Source organism: Chelonoidis abingdonii, chromosome 22, assembly GCF_003597395.2.
Source record: "Chelonoidis abingdonii isolate Lonesome George chromosome 22, CheloAbing_2.0, whole genome shotgun sequence".
NCBI lineage: Eukaryota > Metazoa > Chordata > Testudines > Testudinidae > Chelonoidis > Chelonoidis abingdonii.
The window spans coordinates 25,752,179-25,774,044 of NC_133790.1; the positions used below are offsets into that span (position 1 = coordinate 25,752,179).

Genomic DNA, 21,866 nt, shown 5'->3' on the forward strand with positions numbered 1-21,866 from the left:
TAGACACTTTTAATGCATTGTTTAGTTAACCACAGCCATGACAATGTGTGTTTGAAATTTAATATAGCACTGTAAAATTGGTTATTTTGCTTAATGAAAAATGGTGTGTGTATGTGCATGCCCAGGGGTATACCATGTAGAATTTTGTCAATGTTACTTTTGGTGTATAGAGATCGTGAAGACGCTATAACAATAATATTTTATGCAGTGTTAATAATACAAATGCCAGTTAAGTGCACATACTTAAGGATGGTCTGTTTCTCAAGTCAACAGCTGTTGTGCTAATTTCTTTATCTATTCACAACAATTAAGGTAGCAATATTCAGCAACTGTTGCCTTTTGACTGCCTTATTTGATTTATCCAATGGTGTGACCCCTTTTGTTTTATAGTCGCCTTTACTTGAAAGTTTACAGGCTTTATGTAGAAAATTGTGCTCTATTGAAATGCTAACTCAGGTCATGTGTGAACAGCAATACTGTGCAGAAGACTTAATTAAAATTCCGATTTCCCTGGAAGTGGTGCAGGACTCATGCTGTTAAAGATACCTTAGGAAGACATTACGCTGTTAAAATTGTGAAATGCTACTATGTGTGCACTGTATATTCTCAGTGCCTCATATCACTTCTATTTGCAAATAGGTCAAAACGAATAGAGCATTTTGGTAAATATTTTTTCTGTCATGGCTCCTACTTGACTCATGAGCTGACTGGGGAGGAAGGAGAGTGAAAATATGGTCTCAGTACTATGAAGGTAAGCAAAACAAAATTTCCTTATAACCACAAGCAGTGCAAGGAAATTAGAGCTGTAAGTGAGTTGAATCTGAATCCATTTAGCCACTAATGACTTAAAACACAGATTTTGCAAGGTGATCGATGGCAGCGTAATAGTGATCAATCAGTACCATTGCATTTAATTTGATTTTTTTATGGATATGATACAGTATTTCAGAGTTAATGTAGCATTACATTGCTTTGTCTCTTTTCTCAAGTCAATCTTTAGGAAAAGTTGATAATTCAAAATGATCCATTTATCTTTGAAATATTGTTTCATAAATTGGCACATTTCATAAAAAATAAAATGAAAAATTAAATGCTTACTTTTACAGTAGAACTTCAGAGTTACGAACTGACCAGTCAACCACACCCCTCATTTGGAACTAGAAGTACTCAATCAGGCAGAAGCAGAGACCCGCTCCCCTCAAACCCGCCCCCCCCCACCAAAAAGGGCAAGTAGAGTACGTGTTAAGCATAAACTACTAAAATAAATAAATAAAGGGAAAGCAGCATTTTTTCTTCTGCATACTTAATTTTCAAAGCTGTATTAAGTCAATAGTTATAAAGTTTTGAAAGAACAACCATTATGTTTTGTTCAGATTTACAAAGATTTCAGAGTAACGAACTACCTCCATTCTTGTGGTGTTTGTAACTGAGGTTCTACTGTAGTAATTGAATTTCTGATTTTTGTTCTATGAAGTCATTTGATTTTTATTTTTTTTAATCATGGCTACATTTTAAAATAACGTACCTCATCATATGTGGTAAAAGAGAAGGCTGGATATCAAAGGGTAAAAAGGAACGTACGCTATAGCACATATGAATCCTAGTTGCAAAATAACCCACTCTTTAGCAGTTTGACATAGTAATCTTCTCTGGAAATAATCTTCTTGTCCCATGTGCCCTGCTTTAATCTATCACTATTTCTACAGTGTGCAGCAAGAAATTGATTTTCAGTAATTTTAATGGTTGAATAACTAGTCCTGTCCCAGAGAGTTTTTTCATATTTGCAGTGGCCGATGTGGTTACAGAACTCAGTGTTCTGGATAATAGGTTTCATTAGTTTTGATGCCTGAGGTGAAAAAGCAGTGGGTGGGAGTAAAGACTGTTTTTGATGTCTAGACGTTCATTTGAGCTGTTGCTGCAATATGATACATTAAAAGGAAATATGTAACATAGCTCTGAGGAAATGTGTTCTTTGAAAGTAATTCCACTTTTAAACTGCGTAAGGCAATATGACCTGAATTATTAAAAAATGGGTGGCTGAATTACTTAGTTATCATTACCCTTAACATCCACACACAGGCAAGACTTCCTTTTTCCGTTGCCTACTCACTCCTTTCTTTTTAGTGAAGTATGTCAGTTTGGTTGTTGAGAAAGAACAGATACTTTGTCTTTCTAAGATCTGTGCTGAGAATCAGAATTGTTGAAGTATTTGCTTCTTTGATATTTTACCATGTTGATTTTTTTCCCTGAAGCTTTTAGATCATTTTATTTTAAACAAGGGTTGCTTCTTCAGAGAATTACTGAGATATATAAACTTGAAAGAAGTTAATATTTCAGGTTAAAGAATAAAACATACTAGGATATTAAATAATAATCTTACCATTTAAATCCATATCACTTAAATCTGACCCTTTAAATCATTTATTTAAACTGTCTTAACTTTAACATCTGATCTTACAAAGAGAATAAAAAGCAGTACATTTTTGATACATTTTCCAAGCTGTTGAAAATAGAACAATAGGTTTTTTAATATAAATATTTGATTTGTGGAGAAATTACCAGTTAATGCCCGGATTCTGCATTGAGGATCATATGGCATAGGTCCACACAGTTCCAAGCAGTGTTGAAAGGCAGATGGAGATCTGAGTGCTAACCTTATTGTAAATAATTGTGTAGACAGAAATAGTATGATTATTTTCAGCTTTCCAGACTTATAAATTGTCTTACAGAAGGCACCATGAATTTAAATTCTGAATGAATTTAGTCCTGTAATATACCTGAAATTGTTATAGCAAACAATACTTTGAAGTTGAAGCTTGGCCAGGCTTCACGAACTGCATTTTACCAAGGAGCTGCACAATGCTGGCATGCTGTTATAACTTCAGGATGTCATCCCATTTATGTAGATTAAAACATTATGATGGTTATAGAGTAAGGTGTCAGAAGTGGAACTCTGCTGTAGGATTTGAACTTTCCATTTTTATAATCATAATTGTGTGGATATGTCTGCTTTCCTCTTATTGTTACATCCATTGGAGATGAAAATTTTGAGTAGTGTAAACAGATATTAGAACAAAGATAATTAAATGTAGTTGGGAAATAGAAAAAGCAATCTTATCAGGGAATAGTTGTAAGGGTGAAGGATGTCATGGATATAGGAAAAACGCAAAACAAAAGAGTGGTTTTATTTCAATGTTTTTGTATAATATTAATGTGACTGTGAGGAAAATAAGAATTTTATTAAGAAATACATTGGTTAGCTGAAAACATTTGGTTTTGATATTGCTTCTCCTGAAGTAAATGACAAAACGCCCATTGACTTGAATAAGGAGTTACAACTGAAAATATCAAAACCAGTTATAAGAGTTTTCCCATCAGAAAATATGGTCCAAAATTCTTGTTTTGGTAATTAGGCCAAGATTGGTACTGTGTCCATATTAAGGAATTCATATGAAAAGATGTTCTAATATGACCTGGCTTTTATCTTGAAATCACAGAGAAGCCTAATAGCACTATATTAAGTTTCTCTTGGATATTACTTTCTCCCTACATTCTGTCAGGATTAACACCTAAAATTTTGAATTGCTGCTTTTATTTAAATGTGGGTTCTAGTATATTTATGATTTTGCCTTTCTGGAAAGACTGAAGTGAAATATAGTGATAATGCATAGCTCCTGTACAGCACTTTTTCATCAGTAGATCTCAAAGTGCTTTACAATCTTTTTTATATTTATCCGCACAACACCCATGTGAGGTGGGGAGCTAAGGAACGAAGAGGCGAAATGACTTGCACAGAGTCTTAAAGTAAATCTTTATTGGAGCAGGGATTGAACCTAAGGGTTCCAACTTCTATGCTAGTGCCCTACTCACTGGCTATCCTTCCCCTCTGCATGACAGTTATGTTAAGTAATAGTAGAATATAATTTCAAATGTGTTTGAGTCACATGGAGCATTTAACAAAACAGTAATAAACTTGGATACATCAACATATAGTGATATAATTCTATAGTATAATGTTGTAAATGTTTGATTAAATTGTATTGTTTTGGGTTGTACTATTGTATCTGTCTCTATCATGTGAACTAACATCATCCTTTGTTACCTCCTTAATTTGTTACAGTATCATTATTGATGTTAGAAAAATAGCATTAACTTCAGTTGCCACACTTTGCAAGGTTATATAATATGTTCTAATGATTTGAGACTCTTTTCTAGCGCCATCGTAATACTTAAAATTGATATGAAAATTAATGATCAACATAAAATACAAACTCTCTAACAGAAACAATTCAATCTTTTTCTCTAAGTAGATATATGTACTTTGTAAAAGTTGGCTAGGATAAGTTCCAGTAGTTTGATGTGTTTTTATTTTATGCTATTTATTTATTTAAAGTCACTTTTGGGGGGCCAAATTTGATAAATATACCTTCCCTTTAAGAATTTTCTGCAAATTGAAACATCAGGCCAAATTCTGATCCCAATTACTTCTGGGGTCACACATAAGGTGTATATGAATGTTCAGACTTCTAAGTTTACTTATGCTCCGAGTACCAATCTCCTCAGATTGGATCTTGTGATTTACTTGAGACACCAAGAGTGAAATATGTATTTGGACAAGCATTCAAAGAAGAAAGGAGAGTTCTTCAAGATGTGTTGTGCGTATATATGATTCCATGGCGCGTCCTCCTTCCTCTTTTCTCCAGAGTCCTATAACTTTGGGATTCTGCAGTTGAGAAGGACCTGAGTGGTGGTTGAGTCAATCTGCCTTATATACCCTTTTTGGGAGTATGAGGACATTCAGGGAACATGTGCAGTCCCAACAGACACTGCTGGCCAAAATATTATGATCTGGAGCATATGAGGTGCATGTTCCCCAAGAATGGAATATCTGTCCATCCACCTACATCTTGAAGAACTCCACTGAAAGTAGGTAATAGCTGTTTGGAAAGGCATTTGTCATATTTTCTAACTCCTCTCCTTCATGAGAGGATACTTGTTCTTACAGAGGATAAGGAGTAGATGACTCTATAAAATGCTTCCTCTCCAAAGACCCAAAAAGGAGAGCTCCAACTAAAATGAGAAACCTCTGTCTAAAAGGCAAAAGAAAAGAAAACTAGCCAAAAAGGGCTAAAAGAAAAAGAAGCAGGAGGAGGAAAAAACAAACAGGTTCTCATTTCCTTTGAGCTTCTGTTCCCAAAGAATGGGGGCCCTGGACTTTGGAATTTTTTAACCCTGACCTGGAGAAGCTGGGGAGGTTTTTTTCCTTGAGGTGTGTTTTGAAATTTTAGGAGGAGGTATGTTGTATTTACTATCAAGATCCAGCCAGAGAGTAAAAGAGCAAAACAAAAGGAAGTGTAGGTATCTCCCTTTCAAAACCAAAACAACCATTCCTCTCTACATTTTTACTTCACATGAGTCTCAATAGGAAACTGAGAAACTCCTGTTGAGGAGGGTCTCATTTGGCAGCCCTGAATTCAGAGTGCTACGATTCAGAGATTCTCTTAGGTTGATGCAATAGTGGGATCCTGGCAAAGGGCATGCAATTCCTGTTGAGGAGGATTTCTTCCAAAAATACTATCCAGACAGGAAGATTGGGGACTCTGTAACAAAGGACTTTAAAGCTTCTCTGTCTGCTCTGACAGTGTTAGTGTCACTAACAACCTTAGTGTCCTAAACCACAATGTTCACAACCACAAGAACCTAAAAAGTACATTCTTCAGAAATATAAAGGTGTTAATTTATTAATCAGATGTAGGTTTTAAATTTGCCTGTACATCAAAACAGATCTGCAGAGTATATTCCTGCTAAATAGGCCTTAGAACAATGGATAGAATTTAAAGCAAATTAGACAGTTCTTATTCTCTAGCAGGCAGTTATTAGTCATTGGTGACCTTTTAGTCACTTTCAAAGGGTGAAAATTAGATTTAACACAACTGGCAGTTATATATTAAAATCCTTTGTATTTTTTATTACAAGGGTAAACCATTTGGGTACAGATATACAAATAAGCCTTCAGCTGGAAAGCTTCTGCATCTTAATGCTACAAAACATATCTAGCTAAGTGGGAAATTTCTATAACGTACAGATGCATTATTTAATGTCTGTAACTTCAGTTTAATTTTTTGAATTAAAAACAATGGTAGTATTTCATTTCTGAAGAGAAGAATGTGAGAAAACAAATCCACATGAGAATGTATCAAGTCCATTAAAGGTGAAAATCTTTTAAGCTGCCAAAGACCTGTAGGGGAGACACAAAACCTTCAGCATTGTTTGATTACCTTGCTAGGACCTAAAACAGAACAGAGAGACCTGTTTCCTGCTGTGCCTTATGTATGGGTGATGGCATCAGCTTCTTCATTTTCTAACTGCAGTGTGACAGTCTAGTTATGTTTTATCATTTGATTGTGTACCTAGTAGTGTCAGTGCTATACCACAAAGTATTGAAGCAAGTAAAGCAGAGGCAAATTGTATACTTTAAGACTTGATGAGACAAATATTTTTGATAATTTAAGTAAATTGATTGATAATTAACCTGAGTTTACTGACATTAATTGTAAATGCTAAGATGCACACTCCATAGCCATTTGTTCCAGGGACACACACACTGTCTAGACATGTTTGAAGGAGGTATGAAACAGTGATGCCAAGGAGAAATGAAGAATTAAAAAACTGTACTCTACTACATTTCTGATTCATGCCGTAATATTAGTTATATATTGTTTATAAATATTTGTTTGGTTAATACATTTTTCCTAACTTCTTATTTTCTGTCTGTATCTACAAGCTATAAAGATTGAACCTAAGCTATGTTTATTAATGTATATGGTAACGCAAATAGTTTAAAGAAATGAACTACTCTTCAGAAATTCTGATTGCTGGAGTAATTATATGTTTGTTTTAATAGTCTAAACCTCCCCCAACATGGTTAACATTCTGACACTTTACATATTTTTACAGTGGTGGAGGAAGGACTGTGGGAGAATGGGCTTTCCTACGAGTGTAGAACTTTGCTTTTCAAAGCAATCCACAACCTGCTGGAAAGGTAAGAGAAACTTTTTTCCATTCAAGTGTTTCATTCAGCTACATAAAGCAACACTAAGGATGTTAAGGAACCATTTAGAAAAATTTGCAAAAATCTGTATCCTAAAACATCTCTTTTGGGGCCAAAACCTATCTTGAGAACTGAGCTGAGCACTAGGGAACTGTGCATGGGCAAGCATCGTGAGTTTAGGGCTAAGAATGTCAGTGGAGCCACTCTCTGATCACTACTTCAGTCTTTGCTATTTGATCCTACTGTCTGTGCAGCTTTGAGAGGGGAGAAAGGTGGCAATGGCTGGTGGAATTACTTGTCCTGTCCCCTACTCTTCCTTAAAGAGAGATCATGTGTGGAACAGAGAACCCCTGTGAACTTGCGTTTTTGAAAATCTGCCCTCTTCACAGTGGAACCAGGCCAATTCTGATGCATCTGGGAACTTCCACACCTGTGGGGGGCAGGATTTGCCTGATATTGTAGAAACCTGGGACATCTACATCTTTCAGCATTAAGAAAGCAAGAACTAAGGGTATGGCTACACTACTAGCACTATAGTGGCATAGGTGCAATACTGCAGTGTAGACATTGGCACAGTGATGGAAGAGGTGTTTGATGCTGCAATAAATCTGCCCCACCCAAGACACAGTATCGAGGTCTTCCGTTGGCCTAGTTGTGTCTACGTTGGCTTAACTGAGTCTCTCAGGGGTGTGAAATTTTTACAGCCCTGACTAGTGAGTTAGGTTGACCTAAGTTTTAGGTGTAAATCAGGCCTAAGTATTTGTTTGCTGTATTCTATTTCTGTCAAAATCCAGCTCTTTAAATTTGACCCAATACGTTTCACAGCAGATAAGCCATATCAAAACACAACAAAACAATTTAGCTGTAGAGAGAAAGGATGGGTGAGGTAATAACTTTTATTAGACCAGCTTCTGTTGGTGAGGGAGATGAACTTTTGAGCTTACACGGAGCTTTAGCTATAGTAACGTGATATATCAGAGTTATGTGCAGGGTGTGTGTAGTATTTGCGTTGGTGTTTTGAGTTATTTTTACTTTTGGTTATCTTTTATGTGCTTTAAAATGATTCAGTAAGATTTTTAAGGGTTTGAAAAATTCCAGAACTGGTCGTCTTGTAGTATTTTAGTTCCTAGATAATGGAAATATCAGGAGATGATCTGATACTACATTACTTTGGCTCCATAAATGGCTCCCCAAGGCATTAAGACATGTAAAAAAACCTCATGAATCCAAACAGTAAAGTACTTGACTTTATTCAGGTTTATCTTCACATCACTTTCAGGTTTATTTTGGTTTCACAGGAACATCCTTACACAGCTGTAATACATGTAAAAGCAGCCATGCTTGGGATGGGGCAGCCGGAGGAGAGGAATAGTTTTGTGCCAGCAGCAGCAGCAGCAATACAAATGTGGTCCATTATTGTAGCTAGCAATATTTTTAGAAGTGCAAACAAGCACTTTGTCTTTGCTTTTTTTGCCCATATCGTTGCTGCTGCTTTCATTTCTCTAGAGAATTCTGCCCTTATAAAAGCCACAGTTGAATATAACTATAGTTGTATCTGTTTTTCTACCTCTTTTCTTTCTGGAGAGAAAATCTGTGTGGAGGCACAACAGTACAGACACAATCTTCCCTTGATTTGTGGACTGGCATACAAACTACTGGATTGCCATGGTCCTCTCCTAAATTGAAAGGACTGATTTCGTTAGTTGTGATATAATAATACATTTTGTCATTTAAAACAATAATTGTTTGTTTTGTTTACTTCATAAGATGTACTTTACTCCTTTTTTTTCTTTTAACACTTCTCTATACCTGGACAATGAAAATAGACTAGTTAGTTTCATTTCTGTTTCAAACCAGTTTCTAGTCAATTTCTCATGCTTTTGCCCAGCATTGCTGTATTTGAATTGTTAACAATGCAGGAGAATATTTTTTTTTTTTTTTTTTTTTTTTTTTTTTTTTTTTTTTTTTTACAAACACCTTTCTATTGGAATTGAAAGGGGAAATCTCTGCCACGCTTGTTTTTAATATAAAACCTAAATTTTGGCTAGTTTGACCTGGTGTCTGTGTGTAAGCGTCGCCTAGTAAGTAGGAGAGGGAACCCCACTGCAGACCCCTCTCCCCAAGCCTGGAGAGGGTGAAGAACCCCTAAGCAGAGGTGAGGCTGGGGACTACAGAGAGGCTGAAGTGAGGAAGGTGAGGGCTGATGGATGGGGAGGACTGTATTGATGGTGGATTCTGAACAGATGGGGTAAGTGCTGGGAGAGTGAACTGAGGGCAGTGGGGGTTGATGGGATGGGGGGTTGAATTGGTGAGGCTGAACTGATTAGGGGCAGAATTGAGGAAGGTTGGACGGGGACAGAACTGATGGGGGGCTGGAGAACAGGATTAATTGCTGGGCAGGAGCTGGGCAGATGTAGGGGTGAGAGCTCCTGCAGCAGGGGCCAAAAATCACCGTATCGGGTACGTGGGAGATTGAGCTGTTCAAAAACCAAGAGACTGACCTGAAAACTGCAGTATAATCTTTTTTTAGAATGTCGTGATTTTTGGGCCAATCTCATGGGGGGTCTGATTCATGATTTTTGATCTTTTGAAGCTGGCAATACTGGAAGTTTGACTTCTAATTTGACAGAGTCCCATTAATACAGAGGTTGGCAGCCTTTCAGAAGTGGTGTGCTGAGTCTTCATTTACTCACTTTAATTTAAGGTTTCGCATGCCAGGAATACATGTTAATGTTTTTAGAAGGTCTCTTTCTATAAGTCTATAATATATAACTAAACTACTGTTGTATGTAAAGTAAATAAGGTTGTTAAAATGTTTAAGAAGCTTCATTTAAAATTAAATTAAAATGCAGAGCCCCCTGGACCGGTGGCCAGAACCCGGGCAGGGTGAGTGCCACTGAAAATCAGCTCACGTGCTGCCTTCGGCGCGCATGCCATAGGTTGCCTACCTCTGCTTTAATAAGTTACACGATAGTGTTATAGCTACCATCTTAAGTCTTCTCTATACTAGAGAAGTTTGACAAAAATGTCTACATCAGTTCAGTTGCACAGCTGTTGGCAGTGTGGAATCCTAGTGCAGGCAGTTCTCCTGCACTCTCAGCTGTTTTCAGCAGTATGTTAATTAGACTTGCTCTGAGCAAGTTTAATTGACACACTGCTGAAAATAGTTGCCAGAGAAGAGAGCTGTCCACATTTGGGCTCCTAATGGTACTTACACAGGTGTGGCTGAACTGTTGTTAGCTACAGCAGGAACTATTTGTAAAAATTCCCTAGTGTAGGGAAGGCTTTACTTTCTGCATTTCCCTCTTATCCCAATCTTTCCAAAAACTCTCTTGTATACATGCCAGGCTAGGTGGTTAATTTGTGCTGTTCCCTTTATTAAAAATTACATTAAAAATCTTAGCAGCTGTTCACTGATGCACCTCTGTGGATCTTTAACAGCTTGTTGGGGACAGATTTAATTTCTCTGTGCCTTTTTAAAAAAAAATGAATCTTTTTTGCCCTATTTTTAATTGATCTTCTTGGACCTTAGTATCTCTGGACTTCCTCTTGTACTGTCTCTTCCTTTTTCACATGCTGTTCCTCTTTAATTTGGGTCTCCGAGTTGAGATGCAGCATTGCAGTAGATTTTGAGGGCACTATAAAAATGAGAAGATTTGACAGATAATTTACTCAAAGTTCACTTATGCCACTTCCACCAAGCAAATTGGTGGTATATATAAGCATACTTGCAAAGGCAGTGGATAAAATACCCAATAATGGTAACCATGTTTGAGTACCTGAGAGAGTTACATGTCTGAAGGAAGACTAGATTGCACAAAGAAGCTTGCTTTATTTGTTATTTATGTTCAAATCTTTATACAAGGGAGACACCTTCAGATAATACATGATGGCAGAGCTATTGTGATTCTAGAGCTAAGGTTGTGTTCCGTTCTGAAATTCAGCCTGTTTATTTTATTAAAAAGACAATGTGTCTGTCCTAATTTTTCAGCATATAATCTCTGAGTAAAGATTGAATTGTATGAGAATTTTTTTTAAAAAAAAGCGTTAATTCATTTCTAGGTTCTAATCAATTAAAAATTGTCTCCCAATAAGATGCACATTCTGAGCTTCATAAATTTTCATGACAATTTAGGTTAAAAAAAACTATAAACAATAGAAAATAAAAATGGTATGTATAATAAGAATTTGGGCTGCCTGGCATTGTGTAATTATTTTGTCAAATAAAAAGGAAAGTGTGTTCTTAGTCATAAATTAATCCTTATACGCTGTGGTTAGCTACTGGAGAATTAAATTCATGATGATCGAGTCCTCTATAATGTACCAATTCTTGGTTCATTGAAGACCAGAAACTCTGTGACACTTCAAAGTAACAGCTGCTATGTCTGGGATCCTGTTACACTGGTCTACAATTTTTGAGAAGTCGTCTGCTTCAGAGATAAAATGTGGTATTTATTATGTATTTTGATGTGCTGAATTCAAATATGACAATTAAAACAACTGATTGGCTACTGTTTCTAAGATATTTAAGTTTTTACATTTTATGTCTATGTATATTGTGTAGATAGTAGAGTTTTAATCATAAATTGTAAACCTAGGTCTTTTCATGTGTTTATGGTTGCTTTACATGATAATATTTCACCTGTCCTGTTTATGTAACACTTTAAAAATCAGCAAAAGGGTTATATAAATAAAATTTATTATGAAACAAAAGGCAAAAAACTATTATGTACATAGTTTAGTCCTATTCAGTGTCTACTCGGCGCTTCTTGGCTTGTCTCTTGTATTCATTAAATGGAGCATCTCTTGTCACTGTCCAGCAATAGTCTGCAAGCATTGATGGGCTCCATTTGCCCTGATAGCGTTTCTCCATTGTTGCAATGTCCTGGTGAAATGGCTCGCCGTGCTCATCGCTCACTGCTCTGCAGTTCGGTGGAAAAAAATCTAGATGAGAGTGCAAAAAATGTATCTTTAGTGACATGTTGCAACCAAGGCTTTTGTATGCCTTGAGGAGGTTTTCCACCAACAACCTGTAGTTGTCTGCCTTGTTGTTTCCGAGAAAATTTATTGCCACTAACTGGAAGGCTTTCCATGCCGTCTTTTCCTTGCCACGCAGTGAATGGTCAAATGCATCATCTCGAAGAAGTTCACGAATCTGAGGACCAACAAAGACACCTTCCTTTATCTTAGCTTCACTTAACCTTGGAAATTTTCCACGGAGGTACTTGAAAGCTGCTTGTGTTTTGTCAATGGCCTTGACAAAGTTCTTCATCAGACCCAGCTTGATGTGTAAGGGTGGTAACAAAATCTTCCTTGATTCAACAAGTGGTGGATGCTGAACACTTTTCCTCCCAGGCTCCAATGACTGTCGGAGTGGCCAATCTTTCTTGATGTAGTGGGAATCTCTTGCACGACTATCCCATTCGCAGAGAAAACAGCAGTACTTTGTGTATCCAGTCTGCAGACCAAGCAAGAGAGCAACAACCTTCAAATCGCCACAAAGCTGCCACTGATGTTGGTCATAGTTTATGCACCTCAAAAGTTGTTTCATGTTGTCATAGGTTTCCTTCATATGGACTGCATGACCAACTGGAATTGATGGCAAAACATTGCCATTATGCAGCAAAACAGCTTTAAGACTCGTCTTCGATGAATCAATGAACAGTCTCCACTCATCTGGATCGTGAACGATGTTGAGGGCTGCCATCACACCATCGATGTTGTTGCAGGCTACAAGATCACGTTCCATGAAGAAGAATGGGACAAGATCCTTTTGACGGTCACGGAACATGGAAACCCTAACATCACCTGCCAGGAGATTCCACTGCTGTAGTCTGGAGCCCAACAGCTAGACTAGAGCCAATCAACAATTTTAAGCATCATTTTCGTTCTCAGTGACCCAGAATTAGTAAAGTTTGACTACATTTATTTCAGAAGCATTTTGGCTGTACAGCAGTGTTATCTGTGAGCTATTCAGCTTAGGTGTACCTGGCCTTCATTAAAGCAATGACCACCAGTTTTTCAAGATCTGGGTGTTTTTCAAACTGTTCAGCTCGTTCTGGAGTGGAGGTTGTGAGCCAGCTGAATAGTTTCACAAAGAAGAGGAGCTGCAACAAAGTGCATCAGCTTCAACAAATATCAAAGTCTTCATAAAAATGCTCAACTGATTCAGAAGTAGATACTTTTCTTTGTGATAGGAGCCGTTGTGTCAGAGATTCTTGCTTAATTTGGTAACTTCATGCATCATAACTGAATACGTATGCACAGTGATTAGCTAATGGAGAGCATGAAAAAAATTATTTTCTTTAAGTACTGCAAAAAGTTTCATTTTTACAAAACTTCAACCAGTTCTACTTTTTAACACTTTAGGAGAACTGTGAAATACTGCCTGTTGTCACTTGCTCCTGGTAATGTGCACTCCATCCAGAACTGGGGCCTAATACAATAAAAAAGAAGAATGAGTATACTATTATATTATTTTTCTAGAGCTATGCAGATGGTAGGGAGGGATGTCTGATCTGTTTATGGTAGTAGGTAGTTTGGAGAACGGAGTTACTGAAAGGTTGGCACTCCGGCTGGCATGAATTCATGTTGTGGTGTGTTTTTGTATTGTATGGTAATGGTTCCAATAGTGAGAAATGTATTTCTGGGTGGAACAGGAGAAGTTTTGTGGTATTAAATACCTTAACTTTTCACTCACTCAGTTTTGGGTGAGGCATGTTATTACTCCTGAGGGCATTCTGCACAAAAAATTAAAAATTTTGCGCATAATATTTTAAAATTCTGCAAAATTCTGAATGTTTTATACTCCTGGGGGAATTCATGTCCCCTGCAGATTTCTTTGCTTCCCTGAAGAAAAATGACTTTCTGACAGGGAAGCAAAGGGAAGCTGCATTTATTTATTGACAAATAAAACTAAAATTCAGGATGTTAAAATATAGGGTGCAAATTTTTTAATTTTTTTGGCGCAGAATGCCAAAATGCTCACGAGTAGTTTTATTTGTCAATAAATAAATGCAGAGGCTCTAGCATGGCAATGGTGAGCACAGGCCATTGGCTGCATGAAGGTAGGAGATCATCCTGCAGCCTCTCCCCCCTCTACCCCGGAGACATGGACTCAGTGGTGAGACTGCACCCGACCCTGACACAGCACAAGGTCTGGGCCTGCCCCAGAAATATCTTGGGGCCCTGCCCCTTTGCATCAGGCACACCAGGTGTTGGGCAGGCAGGATCCAAATGTGGAGGAGCTCAGTGTGGGGGAATCCAGGTGTGTGGTGAGAGGATTCTCTGTGGAACAATCTGGGTGTAGGCAGCTCAGTGGGGGGGTCTAAATGTGGGGGGCTCTGAATGCACAGAGACTTATTGGGGGTGGGGTTCCAGGTGAAGGGGCAATGGGACTCTGCAGGGGCTTCCACTTGAAAGGTGTTGGGGCTAAGCGGAGAAGTCTGGGTGTGGGGGGCTCAGCAGGGGGGTCTGGATTCTAGGGGAGTGGGTCTTGGTGGGGTGGGGGTCTGGGTGCAGCTAATTGGGGGTCAGTGGCATGGGGGTCTAGATGTGGGGACTCAGGGTGGTGCCGGGGGTGGGGCTTGTCAGGGTGGGGATTTGAGTGCAGGAAGCTCAATGGGGGGTGGTCTGGGTGCAGGAGTAGGGGTCTGGAGGCAGGAGGCCTGGGGGCAGAGGGCTCCAGGTGCAGGGGTTTGAGGTTCAATGAGACTGGGTTTGGGTATGGAGGGCTAGAGGGGTTTTGGGTGTATGGTGTGAAGCTTGGTGGGCGTGTCTGCATATGGGACATCTTGATGCACGGGGACTGGGTGGATGGGGGAGCAGCTCCCTGTACAGTTGACCCCTCCCCTGCCGCTCAGGAGCAATGGGAGCAGGAAGCAGGGGAGGATGCTGAGCTTCCTGCAGCTAGGGGATGTTTCTGGGGGTGGGGTCTGACACAGCCCCAGCCACTTCTTGCTAGGGAAGAGGAAGTCCAGTCCTCTTCTGCGTCCAGCCCAGTCAGGACTAGCAGCTGATGCCAGCTCAGGGTAGGAGCCACTGGCTGGGGTGTCCCCAGCCCTGTGGTGATTTTCCTCTGTCTTGCTGCTCCGGGTTCCTGAAATGATGTATCTGCGCAGCTAGAGAGTGGTGTGTGACTGCTCTTGCAGCTTTCCTTTGCTTTCCTGTCAGAAAGTCATTTTTCTGCTGGGAAGCAAAGAAATCTGCAGGGGACATGAATTCTGTGCATTCACAGTGGTGCAGCATTTCTCCAGGAGTAATGTTATATACACAACCTTAACTCACATACATTATAGCTTTATTTTGTATTAGTATTAATCCCAACAACTTTCTATCATGCTATTGTTTTTCTGTGCATGTTAGTCATATTTGATTTTACTAATTCAGAAATTTTAATTGTGTTTTGGCATAACATCCAGAATAGTCTCACAAGGATGGTTTTAATGAATTATACTTCTTGAATGGTATTTTACTTTGTGGAGCCTTTTCTTAGTCGTTGTCAACAAACTTGGAAAAAAAGAATTATTATTTATATTTCTGTTTTAAAAATTCACAAAGATCTGTTTAATTAAAAGGGAACCTCATTTACCACCTTGAACTGTTTCTCTGTGTAACTAAAGCATGGGAGACATATCAATCTATCTTATTTCCAATAGGCTGCATTTGCTGGTGCATGCAGAGTAAGTCACTGCAGTGATTTATCAAAAATAATTTTACTGCAGACACTTCAGAATTTTCAACACACAAAGTTAATTTAATACAGAATAAAATCATTCCATTTTGTTTCCCTTATTGATTGGTGTTAATAGTAATTTTGCAGCATGTGGTTGTGCAGAAAATTTTAATTTCTTCAAGCGAGTGTCTTGCAAGAAAATGTTTTTATCATCTGTCATTTAGTTATTTTTTCTTTCGTGTAGTAGACCTAATACTAATTTCATTTTCATAATGCTCTGGAGGTAGTGTTTGCATGCATGCATTCAGCCCTTCAGTTACTATACAACATCTAGTGTTAGCCAGTTCAGAGTCCATTGATTGACAAGACATATAAATAAAACTGAACTAAGAATTTTTTTAATTGCCATTTTGTATTCCATCCTTCTGCTTATAATAATTTTAAACATAGAACTGGATTCCGTTCAGACAAGAGCTAGAAAATTCAAACGTAAAACTTTTCATTGCACCTCCCACTAGTTCTGTTTTGTATGTAGATAACAGCAAATATGATAATATGTAGGATTCTGCACTGTTTTAAGGCAACTTGCAATATCTAGCACAACTTCATTAGTTAACTATGAAGCTAAATTGGATTCTCTGAGTTTTAAATCTGACTCCTACTGATATTTTTACATAGTCTGTAACTTTTTGGAATAAGTTAATGTATAAGAAATTGATTTAAAAAGTGTAACTTCATTTGAATTAATTGACAGAACCAGTGAAATCATTTTGTTCAACTGAGACTGTAATGACTCCTCTTGGGACTTTTTTTTTCCCCTTCAGAGGTCCTTAAGATACAGTTTATCGATAAATTATAACTGCTCTTTCAAGGCCAGCATGAACTATTGTCAGTTTTTTACTCAGGGAGTCTTTAATTTATGAGTCTTTCACGTGGTAGGATGTAAGGCAGGGGTGAGCAAACTACGACCAATGGGAGCTTTGGAGAAGGTACCCGCAGGTAAGGGTAGTGTGTGGAGCCCTCTGCCCCACCCCCACCCCCCAGGGGCCACAGGAGCATGGTGCTGCCCATTTCCGGAACGGCATGGGGCCAGGGCAGGCAACCTCCTGCTCTGAGCCCCCTCCCGCACTCCGCACCCCTCCCTGCACCCCAACTCTGTGTCCTGAGCCATCTCCTGCACTCTGCACACCCTCCTGCACCCCATTCCTCTGCCCTGAGCCCCTTCCTGCACCCCAACTCCTTGCCCTGAGCCCCTTCCTGCACACCGCACTCCCTTCTGCACCCCAACCTCCTGCCCCAACCCTACATTCATGGCCCTGCATGCAATTTCCCCACCCCAATGTGACCCTCGGGCCAAAAAGTTTGCCCACCCCGGATGTAAGGGCTCCTCCTCAGAATGACCATCTAGTTCTGCTTTTCTAAAGGACTGTCAGATCAGACACTGTTTCTATAATTTTATATTTCAACTCTTAAAAAATAATAGATATCCAGGCCCTGATAGTGGGATATCTGTGACAAACCAGATCTTATGCCTCCAAAGGTACAGTATACCCCAGTTTACCAGTTTTTCCTTTAATCACCACTCCTATAACAGACAGCACTTGTAATAAAATAAAAGCAGGTTTATTTGAGAAGGGAGAGAGATTCCACTAGAAACATGAGTGTGGTGAAAAAAAATGGTTACAATGCAAAACACAATCATAAAATGTGAACCTTGCTCTCTCTGTATTAATAGTTTCTTTCCCTATATAATAAAGTAGGTCCCGCCCCCCCACTGCTTGCCGGAGTTCAGTCTGTTGCAGAGCTGGCTGGCTTCACAGGAACCAACATCCAGTTTTTCATAAGAACACATTGCGCCTCAAGATGCCTCCTCCATGAAAGGATTTTTCCCTCCTCTGTGTTATACTGAAAGTGAAACAGCCTTTTGTTTCTATTCATGGACAGGGCAAACCCCCTTTCTTACTGTAACATTCCTTTTTTATCTTTAGGAGGTTTCAAATTTTTGCACTTGTGTCTGATGGTTTTCCATTGAAAGTCTTGGGGTTGACCAAGGCCAAACAAATGAGCTTTGCATTGCATCACCAGTTGAACAGAGTGGGGTGAATGGGTCATCACTCAGACATAGACTCATAGGTCAGAAGGGACCAATATGATCATCTAGTCTGACCTCCTGCACAAGGCAGGCCACAAAACCCTGCCCATACACATTTATAACAACCCCGAACCCATGACTGAGTTATTGAAATCCTCAAAATTGAGATTTGAAGACCTCAAGCTGCAGGGAATCCACCAGCAAGCGACCCATGCCCCACGCTGCAGAGGAAGGCGAAAAACCTCCAGGGCCTCTGCCAATCCGCCCTGGAGGAAAATTCCTTCCCGACCCCAAATATGGCGATCAGCTAAACCCTGAGCATGTGGGCAAGACTCACCAGCCAGCACCCAAGAAAGAATTCTCTGCAGTAACTCAGTTCCCATCCCATCCAACATCCCCTCACAGACCATTGAGCAGACTTATCTGCTGATAATCCAAGATCAATTGCCCAAATTAAACTATCCCATCATAACATCCCCTCCATATACTTATCAAGCTTAGTCTTAAAGCCAGATAAGTCTTTTGCCCCCACTACTTCCCTCGGAAGGCTGTTCCAGAACTTCACTCCCCTAATGGTTAGAAACCTTCGTCTAATTTCAAGTCTAAACTTCCTAATATCCAGTTTGTACCCATTCGTCCTTGTGCCTACATTAGTACTAAACTTAAATAATTCCTCTCCCTCCCTAACGTTAATCCCCCTGATATATTTATATAGAGCAAGCATATCCCCCCGGAGTCTTCTTTTGGCCAGGCTAAACAAGCCAAGCTCTTTGAGTCTCCTTTCATAAGGCAGATTTTCCATTCCTCGGATCATCCTAGTAGCCCGTCTCTGAACCTGTTCCAGTTTGAATTCATCCTTCTTAAACATGGGACACCAGAACTGCACACAATATTCCAGGTGGGGTCTCACCAGCACCGTATATAACGGCACTAACACCTCCTTCTCCTTGCTGGAAATACCTCGCCTGATGCATCCTAAAACCGCATTTGCTTTTTTAACAGCCATATCACATTGGCGGCTCATAGTCATCCTGCTATCAACCAATACCCCAAGGTCCTTCTCCTCCTCCGTCGCTTCCAACTGATGCGTCCCCAACGTATATCTAAAATTCTTATTATTAATCCCTAAGTGCATGACCTTGCACTTTTCACTATTATATTTCATCCTATTACTATTACTCCAGTTTACAAGGTGGTCCAGATCTTCCTGAATAGTATCCCGGTCCTTCTCCGTGTTAGCAATACCCCCCAGCTTCGTGTCATCCGCAAACTTTATTAGCACATTCCCGCTCTTTGTGCCAAGGTCAGTAACAAAAAGGTTAAATAAGATCGGTCCCAAAACCGATCCTTGAGGGACTCCACTAGTAACCTCCTTCCAGCCTGACAATTCACCCTTCAGTACGACCCGCTGGAGTCTCCCCTTTAACCAGTTCCTTATCCACCTTACAACTTTCATATTCATCCCCATCTTTTCCAATTTAACTAACAGTTCCCCATGCGGAACCGTGTCAAACGCCTTACTGAAATCGAGGTAAATTAGATCTACCGCATTTCCTTTGTCTAAGTAATCCGTCACCTTCTCAAAGAAGGAGATCAGGTTGGTTTGGCACGATCTACCTTTAGTAAAACCATGTTGCAATTTGTCCCAATTACCATTCACCTCAATGTCCTTAACTACTTTCTCCCTTAAAATTTTTTCCAAGACCTTACACACTACAGACGTCAAGCTAACAGGCCTATAATTACCCGGATCACTTTTATTCCCTTTCTTAAAAATAGGAACTACGTTAGCAATTCTCCAGTCGTACGGTACAACCCCCGAGTTTACCGATTGCTTAAAAATTCTCGCTAACGGGCTCGCAATTTCACGCGCCAGTTCCTTTAATATCCTCGGATGGAGATTGTCCGGGCCCTCCGATTTTGTCCCATTAAGCTGTTCAAGTTTGGCCTCTACCTCAGATGCGGTAATATCCACCTCCATATCCACATTCCCGTTTATCATCCCTCCATCATCCCTAAACTCCTCACTAGTCTTATTAAAAACTGAGGCAAAGTACTTATTTAGATATTGGGACATATTATCCCCTGGTGGCTAATTTTTACTACCAGTACATAAAACATACTTTCATTATAAATACATTATTCCTTAATTGTTACCTGTACATACATCTCGAGATGATTATGAATCTTGACAAGTTATGCACTTTCTGTAGATATCTCACATTACTCTTTATGGATAAATATCCTGTAAGATGTGTTCGGTGGAGTGTGTGTGTCTGGTTTGAGATGAGAGTTCTTTGCAAAGAACAGGAGACTCTTTCTTTGCCAAGGAGTCTCTATGTCAAAATTAGATTCCCCAGTTGCTGCTAGGTGATTATACAGCAGTTGTAATCAAGACAGCATTCTTTTTCATCTGCCTTTGGCTGAGAAGAAGGGACCACTTTGGCCAGATGTTCCTCTTTCTACTGCAATAGATGCCTTTGTAACCACTAAACTAGATGACTGTGCTGTGTTTTGCATAGGGCTATACCTTAAATGTTAAATCATCCTGGAGATTAAAGCAATTGTACCAGGTGGTGGTGGTGGTGTGTGTGTTTGTGTGTGTAATTTGATTGAAATTTCTATACCAGTAAAAGCTCTACTGTAGACACAGTTATACTAGGCTAAGTGTTTTTGCCACTATAGCTTATTTTGCTCAGGGAACATCTGTACTGGCAAAAATACACTTGTCATTGCGCTGGGATTGTAGCTGTACCAGCAAAACTCCTCTAGTGTAAACCCTGGCTTAAGTGTACAGTTTTTGGGATAAGCATGACAGAAGTACTTTGCAGTTTGTGCTTGTATAGTTGCCAGGTTAAGGTTAAGGTGTTGATATAGACCTAATACCTGCCTATTTGTGAAACAGCCTGGCTCCCCATGTCACAGTTCTTGAGCTGCAGTCTCTTTGGTTTAAAAGAGAAGGAACTGTTTTCAGTATGTTCTCCAAGTAGAACCTTAAAGATACACTTTTGGCTTATGGGTCATGCAGCTATTTTAAATTAAGTCTCTGGGCTGAAGTTGCCTCCTTTTGCTTATGTATTATGCTGCCTAAAGTCTCTATTTGGTCAGACACTTACTTTAGATTTTCTGCTATTCTCTGTTTGCCTTGGTTGTTCCTTGGTGCCATGGAGGCTGTGCAGAGTGTATTTTCATACAGCAGTATTCCATGAAACCATGTTAGATAGAATCATAGAGTATTAGGGTTGGAAGAGACCTCAGTTCAACTCCTTGCTCAAAGCAGGACCAACACATGCACTGGAGGGACAGTATATTACTCCTGATGGAATTCTGTGCCAAAAGAAATCCAAAATTTTGTGCCCAAAATTGCAAAATTCTGTATATTTTATTTGTCAAAATAATGCAGTATAATCACACCAGTTTCATTTATTATGGTAATTTTTAAAGCTACTATACAGCAAAAAAAATCACAATAACTGTTCAGCATTTCCTAAACACATGAAAATTAAGTTACAAATACATGGTAACTAATATCCTGCATTTCAGTTATAAGCCTGGATTTTCATTAAAATTACATTACTTTTATTTTGGTGTTTGGTGTTCTGCAAAGTAGAATGTCACTTTAAATTGCTCAGACTTTCACACATGAAAGTCATACAGTTTTGCGTATCATTTTCCTGCATTTTTTTTTAATGGATAAGTAAAATAGATCCTGAGCTGTTATCTAACCCGATTGTGCCTCTCTGGCACAGGAAAAAAAGCAAGAAAGCACATAGACCTTCCTAGCTGAGGATTCGGTTACTGTCATTTACAAAAAGAACAGGAATACTTGTGGCACCTTAGAGACAAAGAAATTTATTTGAGCATAAGCTTTTGTAGGCTAAAGCCCACTTCATCAGATGCATGCAGTGGAAAATACAGCTTTAGCCCATGAAAGCTTATGCTCAAATACATTTCTTACGGCTTGGCTACACTGGAGAGTTGCAGCGCTGGTGATGGGGTTACAGCGCTGCAACTCACTCTGTGTACACACTTGGAAAGCCCAGCCAGCG

General features: G+C 39.3%; 1 protein-coding gene across 4 annotated transcripts in view; it reads left to right on the top strand.

The window, feature by feature from the left end:
* MED13L (mediator complex subunit 13L) overlaps positions 1–21,866 on the top strand; it is a 413,400-nt gene that overhangs the window by 186,144 nt on the left and 205,390 nt on the right. For all 4 annotated transcript variants that reach the window (XM_032800003.2, XM_032800004.2, XM_032800007.2 and 1 more), the window contains one exon: positions 6,958–7,042. In XM_032800003.2, the coding sequence (XP_032655894.1) occupies positions 6,958–7,042 (85 nt within the window). The remainder of the gene's footprint in view (positions 1–6,957; positions 7,043–21,866) is intronic.